Source organism: Nilaparvata lugens, chromosome 14, assembly GCF_014356525.2.
Source record: "Nilaparvata lugens isolate BPH chromosome 14, ASM1435652v1, whole genome shotgun sequence".
Classification (NCBI taxonomy): domain Eukaryota; kingdom Metazoa; phylum Arthropoda; class Insecta; order Hemiptera; family Delphacidae; genus Nilaparvata; species Nilaparvata lugens.
The window spans coordinates 13,478,367-13,490,619 of NC_052517.1; the positions used below are offsets into that span (position 1 = coordinate 13,478,367).

Consider the following 12,253-nt stretch of genomic DNA (forward strand, 5'->3'; position numbering starts at 1 on the left):
CAATCTTATTCTCATAGCATGTAGTGGTTATATGTTTCACAAGTAGTATATAATGTAAATATTGTAGTGTTTGATAATAAATTGTAATATTGTTTTTAAAAAATTGTTCTTAATTCTCACCTGTTTGTTGTGTCAAAGAAGAAGAAGATGTAGAATAGTTCACGCAAGAATAGATCCACTTGTAACTGAACACTCAATGAATGTAGAATAGTAATGCTCTTGTACAGTCAATGAGTGTTCGCTCACAAGAGAAGCTATTTTATAGTTGCTGCTGCGCACACGCGCATGCCAGTCTTGACCTTGTTGCGAGATTCTCCTCCATCTGTTTGCGCTATACACTCACTATAGGTATAACAATCTATTTTTATCAGTATGCTTACAACACTTGAATGGAGAAGTTGTGCAATGAAGATAATCGTATGGAGAGTTTTATTTGTTCTTCTCTTTATAATATGTTGTGTGAATATGCTATTACTTTTCCATATTGCTTTGAAAAAATATGATTCAATGCAAAATGATAGTAAGAGAATATTGGAATCTATACAAAATGTACGAAATAAGATTAGGGATTTGGAAACACCTCAATTGATGCAGGAATCACTGCTAGTAAGAAATCATACATTATCTTATATCAAATCATGTGTCAATTCATCAGATGCTTCTCTCGATGTTAGTCTAAGACATTGGTATAGATTTATGATTGATGAACGTTCAATTCTTTGCAATTTCTACAAAACTTACAACATACTTAACAAGTGTGTTAATAAGACACATCATGATGATAGAAAATTGTATTCCCTATTGATTAAAACATACCAACTTTGTAGTAATATATAAAGCACATAGTGAGACAATTTCTTTGTCTCTCGATTGAGGTTAAGTGTTTGATTAATTAACCTCAGTCGGTGTTCAACTATTGAGTTGAAAGGTAATGAAAAATGGTATGTAGAAGAAAGTTATCTTCTAGGAAACGAGGTAAAGGAATCTTGACTTCGGCTAGCAAAATTGTCAAAGGTATAGCGGGTACTGCGGGGGACATTACATCAACTTTAAAGAGTAAATTGAATAGTGACGAAAAGAAACTTAATATAAGAGCTAACACGAATACTATGAAGCTCGAAATTCGTTCTGATAAGCCTATTGACTTTACATCATCTACTTCAATAGGAAAAATGCTTGGTTTTGATAATGTTATATTACAACCGAATAAATGGTATTATTCTCAGCATTTAGTTAGCATAACAAATATTAACTCTATTGTAGTTGAGTGCAATATAGCCTGTGGGAGTTACTTCGAGGGCAAACAGAAACATATTATATACGAGTTCTCACCTAGAGTACCTAGCGGGTATTTGATAAATGAAACGCCTAATCCGATAATCTATATGCCTTTAAACACACATAGAATTCAAAGCATTAATGTAAAGGTAACCGATCAAGAAGGATCGTTTATTGATTTCCGAGGAGATATAATTACAATTAGACTTCACATTCGTGAAAAACAAAGAACTTGAAATGGGATTCCTCGTTTTCAAACCTCGCACTAGCATTTGCTCACAGAAGCTCATTAGAGACTCGAACGTGATAGAGTCAACACCTAAAAAGCTACGTGCTATATCGGCGAAAAGCGCGAGAATATTGGAAAAGTTGGGATTTATAGTAGATTGGCGTCATGTACGGCGCATCAATTAGTGAAATTCTCGATGTTGAATCTCAACTCGAGTTCTATAATGATATTACTAAATTTCAGTTCCATACTCATACAGTATATTCGGGACAAGAAATTAAACCCTCAGATGAAGCTCGCATCCATGTGGCTTCTATGGATCAGTACAGCCTTCCATGCAAATCATTTATATTTATTGAGGGGGAGGTGAAGTGTACAAAACCAGCTGCGAAGGCTGGGGATGCTCCGATAGAAGCTAAGTATATATTATCCAGTAACCTCATAGGAAATCTCTTTGATGAAATTCGATATGAATTGGCTGGTCAACAAATTTCTAAATCAAGACTAATTGGATTAACATCAACAATTAAAGCTATACTAGTGAAAAATATGTTTGATAAGAACACATATCACTTGGCCGGGTTTGACAGAGCAGGATATACACTGAAAGATAATAAGTTTACATTCTGTGTACCTCTTAAATTAGTTTTACCATTTTTTGAAGACTTTCAAAGAATAATTTTAAACTTGAAACAAGAACTTGTATTATTAAGATCGCCAACAGATCTCAATTGCATCGAGTCTACAGAAGCAACAAACGTTAATATAAAAATAACGAAGCTTCAATGGAGAATTCCCTATATTACTTTAGAAGATCATGTGAGGTTGAAATTTTTGAGATTGCTCGATGCTGATACACCGCTGAAGCTGAGCTTTCGTCATTGGGAGATTTCAGAATTACCAAATTTACAAAATAGCACTGTTCATTCTTGGGCAGTAAAAACCGCATCCCATCTCGACACACCAAAGTATGTTGTTTTAGCGTTTCAAACAGATCGTAAGAATAAAATTAATAAATCAATCTCGGAATTTGATAGTTGTAATCTTCAAAATGCAAAGGTCTACTTGAACTCTGACTATTTTCCTTATGAAAACCTCCTTGGTAAACAAGAATTGATGTACCGTATGTTTTTGGATTTTCCCTCGGCGTACTATAACCATAGTATCAATACTGAGCTTGGAACAGAGATTGATTTTGACACATTTTGTACTAAAACACCCCTGATTGTAATTGACTGTTCACATCAATCTTCTCATTTGAAATCCTCCACAGATATTAGAATAGATATGGAATTTAAGGAAGCTGTACCTCCAAATACTTCCGCTTATTGCATTTTAATCAGTGATCGTATCATGGAGTACACTCCCCTTACTTCCATGGTGAAGGAAGTTCAGTAATTTCTCGATAGAGCACAAGCTATATAAGTATTGCATTTTTCAAATTTTACTCATTTGAGGTTTTAGCTTTGATCGGTTAACATCTAGAATGTCTTCTAATTCTGAGAAGAAAACACGCTCTATCGGGATACAGTGCGATCTTGATAAAGAAGACAGCATCTACTATGACTCAAGATGTAGTACGCCTATAATGTGTTATAATTCTGAGAAGAAAACACAATCTATTGACACGCAGTGTGATCTTGACACCGAACAAGACTTCTTCTACTATCACTCAAGATGTAGTACACCTAAACCACAGGAGGAGAATGGAGGAGGAGGAGGAGAGGAGGAGGAGGAGGAGGAGGAGGAGGAGGAGAAAGGAGGACAAAGGAGGAGGACAAAACAGCGCAAGAGGAGGAGGAATCCTCCTGTAAAAAATTTGCAACAGTCGACATGCATTGGTTCAAGGGAACTTCTAATCAAATTATCGTGAAAGAAATCGGAATCGTAGATCAGCTAAATAGCTTTGTTGTGTTACATTTCAAGTCGCCATTTGCAAAGTCGGAATTGAATGCTAAATTGCGTAAGCAAGTAACATGGGCTGAGAACAATTATCACAAAATACGCTGGGAAGATGGTAATTTTATTTATACAGACGAATTATTGATATCTTATCTTGAAGGATATGATAAAATCTACACAAAAGGTACAGAGAAAGCTAAGTTTCTTAGAAGGTTACACAAAAACGTATGTTGTTTACCGGATGAAATTGAGAAACCAAATTTCAACTACTTTACAAGTTCTTGGTGTTATAATGCCTGTGAAATTCATCATCGCAATCCGCACGGTCGATGTGCGTTATTCGCAGCGGTTCATTACAATACTTTGATAATGAAAAATATGGACTCATCTCCAAATTTCATGTGTGAAAACAATAGAATGCTTAGCATGAAAAAATGTCAATTCTATTCAAATACAGAAAAGAAAAACTTTGCAAGATATGGCTTTTTCTATAACGGAGAAGAAATTCAATGTGTTTATTGTAAGCAAGCATTGAAATATCATACTGCTCGTGTATGTTGTATTGGAGGGAAGGCACAGGAACCGTTTAATTTCTCTATATTAGTACCGACATATGTATAGTTTCTTCATTTGCTCATCATGGACCCGTGCAAGTGGATGCAAGCTGATAGTGAATTGGAAATGAGGTTAGAAGAGTGTATTGATTGGTATGACGCCTGTGAAATTGCAATTAAACATTCAACTCATGAAAATCATCATTTGGTGAAACAACTAAAAGACATTTTCTTAAACACAGTGAATTTGAACGATATAAATGATTATCTATGCTATTACAGACCTCATAAACTGTCTGTTAGTAAACTAATAAAAATTGAAGAGGAAGTGATGAACAATTGTAGTGAATTGTGTAAATAAATTTCTAGTGTATACTCGATTGTTTTTCATTGTACCTACAATGTCTAAGTTTAATCCTTCAGTATTGCTTTGTTAGTTGAGCTGAAAAGATCTCACATGCGTTGAAGCTCAATGCAATAAGTGTGCAGATACAAGTAATTTCTTATCGCGTTTCACCTGTACATACACTCAACTGAAAAATATGGTTGATTGTTATAGCTTTTCAAAGTTCAAGAAACTATCTCGTCTCTTGATGACAATTTCATTCAATGAATTTGATCTAATTGCAAAGAATATTAAATTTTCAACGGGTGATGAGGTGAGTGATCTTGCATTAACAAAAACAGAAAATCTTCACTTTCCAATTCTATCTGAAATTTTTGAATTATTGGATGCATTAGAAACCGGTCATTTCCATTATGGTTGTTCAAATAATGATGAATCATTAGCTATTGTTAATAATTCTAATGATCTCTGGAAATGCTTATATGACATTGCCGATAAAAAATGTAAAAGATCATAGTTCGCTCTCTAGAGAGTTTAAAGATACATGTGTATTTGGAAACATTAAAAATATAACGTTCGTTGTGTGTACAACCCATTGTCAAGAACATGTTTCAGTTAAGTTCGTTTCACTTGAATCTGTCAGTAGATTACCTCTCTCTCACACACATATCTCTCTCTACTATTAATCATCAAATAGACTATGACTAAATGTAATTGAGCATGACTAAATGTAATTAGCCATGACTATATTAACTAGAGCATGACAAGAGAGAGAGAGAGTATCATCTTCCTCTCCTTCTATCTATGACTAAATGTAATTGAGCATGACTAAATGTAATTAGCCATGACTATATTAACTAGAGCATAACAAGAGAGAGAGAGAGTATCATCTTCCTCTCCTTCTTCTTCTCCTTCTTCTTCCTCTTCTTCTTCTCCTTCTTCTTCCTCTTCTTCTTCTCCTTCTTCTTCCTCTTCTTCTAGAGAGAGAGAGAGAGAGGTTCTTCTAAGGGGGCGGGGTGGTGCGGCAGGAGCGGGGGAGGTGCGGGGAAGGTAGGATGGGTGCGGGGGGAGGGGGGAGGGGGGAAAAGTCATAAAAAAACGTCCCAAACACGGCACTATGCATCTACTGTGGTATTAAACTTACTTCCCACACATTGAAGATATGGGAACGAATTATAAGCGAACGTCTTCAGAATGTAATAAACCTGACCGAAAATCAATTCGGCTTCACTGCAGGTAAGGGAACGACTGATGCAATTCACGCAATAAGGCTGTTGATGGAAAAAGCCCGAGAAAACAATCAAAATCTCTGGATGGTGTTTATAGACCTTGAAAAGGCCTTCGACTGTGTACCAAGGACATTAATATGGCAAGCCTTACAATATCAAAACATTCCTGAAGTCTATATAAATCTCATCCAGGACATATATGACAATGTACAAACACGTGTTAGAAGTAAGTATCAAAGATTTTTGGTGTAAAAGTAGGAGTTCATCAAGGTAGTGCTCTCAGCCCAATTTTATTCAACATTACAATGAACTACCTCACTGAGAAGATTCAGAGACCCCTGCCATGGAACCTGTTGTATGCAGATGATGTAGCATTGATATCAGACAGCATAAAAGAAATACAAGATACTCTGGAGCAGTGGCGAGGAGCTCTTGAACCAAATGGGCCGCGCATTAGCAGGACCAAAACCGAGTATATGATGTGCAACTTTGACCCAGACACATTTGGTAGGACAAATCCAGATCTCAAACTAGATGGCATCATACTACCTAGAGTGAACAATTCAAATACCTAGGGTCATTAATTTCAAACGATGGCACAATAACAGCAGATATAACACATAGAACAACATCTGCATGGAACAGATGGCGCGAGCTAACAGGTGTCCTTTGTGATCCAGGAATGCCCATTAGAACAAAAGGCGGGGTCTACAAAACATGCATACGACCGGTTCTACTCTATGGAGGCAAAACATGGGCTTCATTGAAAACACATGAGCAAAAGCTTCATATCATGGAAATGCGCATGCTGCGGTGGTCAGGAGGAGTTACCCTTAAAGATAAAATCCGTAATGAACATGTACGTGGCAGTTTCAAGGTAGTGCCTATTGCTGGGAAACTTAAAGAGTCCAGGCTGAGATGGTATGGTCATGTTATGCGAGGATCCGACAATGACGTGGTGAAAAAGTGCCTCTCCATGGCTACACAAACAAGAGAAAGAGGTAGGCCAAAAACTACCTGGATGACGAATGTCCAGAAGGACATGAAAAATTCGGATCTTTCTACAAACGATGCCTATAATTGGAAGGAATGGCGCCTCAGGATTGGTAAAGCCGACCCCGCATAACAGGAAGTGGCGAGGATGAAGAAGAAGAAAAAGAAGAAGAACCCAGATAATTTTGATTTCTATGGTTTGCAATCTAATATAAAATCGTCTAAAATAATTCTACTATGAATCCACTGAAATACAATAAAGAAAAATTATATTGATGTGCTGGTGAGCGATAGTAACAATATTTTAATAACAATTTCTTCAATAAAACACTGAACTAGATTTACACTTCAACTCTGTATAATAATGATTAACGATGAAAACAATATGTTCAATAAAACATATCTGTCTATTGAGTTACAAATGTAAAAAATACTCAAACTATAAATACTATCGAGTTGAAGTCGATATTGTTTACTGAACGTGAGTAACCAATAATAAATGGGTTGTGCTTTGGCTGGGTTGAGTCTGAGGCCGTTTTGCCTTGTCCATTCCACTTTCGAACTTATGTCATGATTCATTTTTTGCACGGTTTCATCAAGTTTCGTTATAGGACAACTTGCATAAATTTGAAGGTCATCTGCATAAGTATGTAAACTAGAAGATTTTATAGAAATTTCGTCATTCACATACAGAGTAAAAAGGGCCTAAAATTGAACTTTGAGGAACATCTGGAACATTCAATCAATTTGACTTGTTCTTGCCAAGAGAGACACATTGTTTTTATCTGTGTAAGATTATTATGAATTGAACCAAATAGATTGATGACTGAAACCAAGAACAGCTAATTTTTTTAGAAGAGCTTTGTGATCAACAGTATCAAATGCTTCAGAAAAGTCAAAAATAGTCGAGATTCTACATTTTCTTTGATGCATTGCCAACCTATATCATCAGTGACACGTAGAAGAGCAGTTCCTGTCGAATGGGATTCACAGAAACCGGACTGAATGTTATGAAGCTTCTTTTCCTACTCAAGGAAATCAGTAACTTGTGCATGTACAAGTCTTTCAAGTACTGGAAGACTAAATGATGTTAGTGATGCGGATGGAATACTAATAGGTCTAAGGTCTTCAACTCTATTGGGAGATGTAACCTTATTTAAAAGCAACTAGAGCTGTCTTCCAACTTTCAGGAAAAGAACCGTTCTCAAGAGACTCATTGAAAATGAATGTGATAGTTGGTAGAACAGTAAAGAGCATTTCCTTGATGAATTTGATTGGAATTTTTTCTGCCCCAGTGGCATTGCTATGAATATGCTGGTGCTTTGAAAGCTGCAAATTCTGAAATTGGAAGAAAATGGAATTGATCTTCTAATGATATGTTGAGGTTTGTTATTCTATCATTAAGGCCATTGGAATGATTTCTTATTGCCGACTCATCGCGCTGATTTGAATGTGAAATGAAATGGTTGTTCTAGAGGTAAGTCAATTTGGATTTGGGATTTCTGTTTGCCAAGACCGAATTCTTTTATACCATGCCATAGTGATGAAGAGTCTTGTTTGTTGTCAGTCTTGAATCAATTCAGGTACATGATCTTTGAGTTAAGTAACTGTTGTTTTACTCTATTTCTAAGGCTCCTATACTCAATAAGACTGTCTAAGTCGAATCTTCCTGAATTTCGTGTTCCAATCGATATAATACTTTTCCATCAGTTTTGATCGAAATAGATCATGAAATTATCAGATTTTATTAGTATTGATGTGAATATTTAGAATTCAACTGCCAATAAGCTATGATAATTGGAGATAGGAATGATCACTACTGTATCACAAGATTTGATACTGAACTTTTAAACTCAAATAACTTATGATGAGGAAGGGTCCAAAATTATGTTTTCTTAGATCAGGTGGAAAACCTCTTTCTGTAATCAATGAACCGTTTCAATCACGATTTTCAATGATTTTTTCATCATTTTCCACTGTAATGGAAATTACACTTCCCACCACAAAAACACGAAATGAAAGGGGTACAAACATTTTTTTGATTGGAAAGGGAAGAAAAGGTACCATTTTTTCTATTGACAATGATTGATACCCGAATTTCAGCTCTAGTGGCCTATACAACAGTATTTTCTATTTTGTATCATTTGTAACGTTATTTTCTCTATAACGTGTGCCCTGCTTGGCCGCAGTCGGTGGAGCAAAGATTTGGATAATGTATAATACTTTTTTTGATTCCTGGAAAAATAATACCAATTTCTTACCAGCTCTTCCAGGAGCTCAAATAGTTCTCTGCTTTCACTGGCTGCAAACGTCGGCCGCTTTAACAGTTCACAATTCTTGTGACTGATTTGGTGTACTCCACAAAAATATAGATGCAGTAGAGATAGATAGATATAAGGGCTCTAATTATCATACTAGACGATGCAGTACCGTCACTAATGCCACCCGCCACCATTTGCCAAAGTGGTCAGCAATGAAAAATGATACCAGGTGGAATCAAAGGTGACACTCTATCAGAATACCTTATAAATTCTATTAATTTATGTTGCTGCAACGTAATACTATGACCTTTGAGACTCTTCAAATCAGATGTGTTGGTACTGGATAATTTGTATAAATCTTGGGAACATAATATTTCCAAAGATTTGATAATCAATGCTGAATATCGCTGATTTATCCAACTTATTTGGTGAAGAATATAGCTGGTTGGTGATCTTAATAATATGTCAATACTGGTAATAGAATAGACTATAACAAGATTGGTCATGCATGGAGATAGGATAATAAATAAAGGGTACACCATTCAAGTAAATATAGAATATAATTACACAAAATATCAACGAGCTAATAAAATATAGAGCAACAAGCATAAAAATAACAGTAGAACAAATATATATGGAAAAATATCACAGATAGCTCATCAATGATTGACTTTGCTTTTAAGCACGAAATATTACCATGTGCTTCTTTAATCAGCAAATATATTCTTTCGAATTGTATAGCTCAATTATTGACTTGCTATTGCTTGTTGAATAAAACTTTATGAAACTTCTTCCCAAATTAGTATAAATAATTGAATATAAATTATAAATTTCAGAATATATTAATATGTATCTCTCAGGGCTAGGGTTTGGCCTCTGGTGGAAATCAGATAAATCAATTTATCTTATGAACATGAGCTTCTTGAAAATCTTTATCCTTTACTGATAGAAAGATATAATGAGTGAGCATAAAATTATAATGAATCATATATTGATATATTTTCCTTCTGTGCATATTTAAACATGTAAATCTCATAAATTGTTCTTAATAATATTCCCTTTACATTTAATGACTTGCACAAGTTTGATATTGATTTCGATATTTAAATAACCCCTAGTCGAGCTAGCTTTATTTAATTGTGATTTTTTGAAGCACTGAGGTCTCCCTCAATAACTTTTCAATTGAACTTACTTGTGGATTTTCACAATTAGGATGGTGATCTGGATTCTTTTCGATGTCCTAGGCCTTTCTGGTGGGCTGCTGTTGTCTTCTCCAATGAGAATATTCAAATTAAGGGACTCATGTCTAACTACGACCTCACTGAGTCTCATGAAATTAATTTTTAAATTTACACTAAGATTTTTGAAACATACAATTATTCAAAAAGGCATCTTGTGCTCTATAATTTGGTGGCTGTTCCCGGTGACATCTGACAAGCAAGTGGGCTTAGATCTACCCCTATTCTTTCCACGACCATACTTCTGTATTTTTGAATTTGCATATCATTTAAATATTCAATTCTGATTGGAGCTGGTCCTAGCCTCACTACTACACAATAACATGATTCAATATAGTCTGTGCTAATCTGCTAGGTTATATAAAGAGCAAATATGATAATTTTTGAATATTCATTTTTTATCTGTTACATAAACTGGGTACTGTCTAGTTTACAAATTCTTATCATTTATATAATAAATGAAGGATATTTTTGAATCGACTCGCTTTTACCGCCAGTCAGTTACTGTATTTTGATTGGCTTATTCTACAATTACAAATGTATTCATGCGCTGAGTAGGATATACCACATTTCCTTAATATTTTTATATATTTTACACATTTTGTCCATGCTCGTATGACATGATAAATATTTTTGTATTTTTCAAAATGTTTTTCCTTTTACATTAACATGCCATGCTTGTTACCAACCCTCTGATCACATTTTAAGCAAATGCTATTTGTATACAACTAAACTTGCTACAGGTATCTGGCTACTTCTCAATTTATACGGCTTGACCAATTATTTAGGTTGCCGACCAGTAAGTATCATAGAACCTAACCTCAAAAATTTATTATTCTATATTATTAAATAAATAGCAATAATATTCTCCTTCTCATTTGGCTGTTCAAAACTGTAGCCTGGATACCCATAATTATCCAATCTCGAGTTTTTTGACATCACACCCAGTGATAGCAATACAGCTGTTTGCTTGAGACCTATAAATTATTTTCATTTAGTGATTTTGATAGCTATTCAAAATTATAATCTTACACATTCTAATTGGTTCAAATGATATGCTGCAGATTATAGACAATGGATATAATCACTTCTGTATCACAAGATTTGATACAAAGCTTTCAAACTCGAATAACTCATGATGAGGAAGGAATCAAAATTATGTTCTCTAAGATCAGGTGGAATGGTGGAAAACTTCTTTATGTAATCTATAAACCGTTTTTATCACGATTCTCAATGTTTTTCTCATCATTTTTCCACTGTAATAAAAATTACAGCTACATATTGCAGAAAGGAATGATCACTTCTGTATCACGAGATTTGATACAAAACTTTTAAACTCAAATAACTTATTATGAGGATGAGAACAAAATTAAATTTTCTCAGATCAGGTGGAAAACCTCTTCCTGTAATTAATCAATGAACCGTTTTTGTCACATTTTTCAATGTTTCATTCATCATTTTTCCACAATAATGAAAATACACTTCTCACCTCAAAATCACGAAATAAAAGGGGTACAAGAATATTTTTCAATTGGAAAGGGAAGAAAAGGTTCCATTTCTCCTATTGGCAATGATTAATACTCGAATTTCAGTTCTAGTGGACTAAATAACAGCATTTTCTGTTTTGTATCGTTCTAATTGGTTCGAATGATATGCTGCTGATTACAGACAATGGATATAATCACACGATCTGTATCACATGATTTGATACACAACTTCCAAACTCAGATAAATTTTGATGTGAAGGGGTACAAAAATTTTCCTTGGCTGTACAAGAAGGTACAAGAATCCATCTTCCATTTGGTATGAGTTTCATGACATTTTGCTCAAGTTGGGGTCCACCCCCGACTTTTCAGTTGCTTGTACCCCAAAATGGGGGTGGTACAAAAAGTTTTTTTGGTGGTACAAAATGGAGCGAAAATCAGTGAACACAATAGTATAATTTTCGTTCAAATCTGAGCAGGTCGGGGATGGGCATCAACCTGTATAACCCGACTTTCCTAATACAATTTTTTCGAAGTAGGGAGGGGTACAAAAATTTTTCTTGGTGGTACAAGAAGGTACAAAAATCTACCTTTCATTTGGTATGGATTTCATTGCTTTTTGCCGAAGTCGGGGCCCCGCCCCCGACTTTTCAATTGCTTGTACCCCAAAATGGGGGACAGGACAAAAATTTTCTCTGGTGGTACAAAATGGTAGAAAAATCAGAGAACACAATGGTAT

The 12,253-nt window shown here is 35.0% G+C and overlaps 1 protein-coding gene across 1 annotated transcript; it reads left to right on the forward strand.

The window, feature by feature from the left end:
• Positions 1-6,220: 6,220 nt before the first annotated feature.
• LOC120354275 lies at positions 6,221-6,664 on the forward strand. Its single transcript, XM_039441177.1, has one exon. The coding sequence runs from the start codon at positions 6,221-6,223 to the stop codon at positions 6,662-6,664; it is 444 nt and encodes a 147-aa protein (XP_039297111.1).
• Positions 6,665-12,253: the final 5,589 nt, after the last annotated feature.

What these genes read in the sequence shown, in the direction of transcription:
- LOC120354275 (XM_039441177.1), top strand. Translation starts at nt 6,221, where the DNA reads ATGCCCATTAGAACAAAAGGCGGGGTCTACAAAACATGCATACGACCG.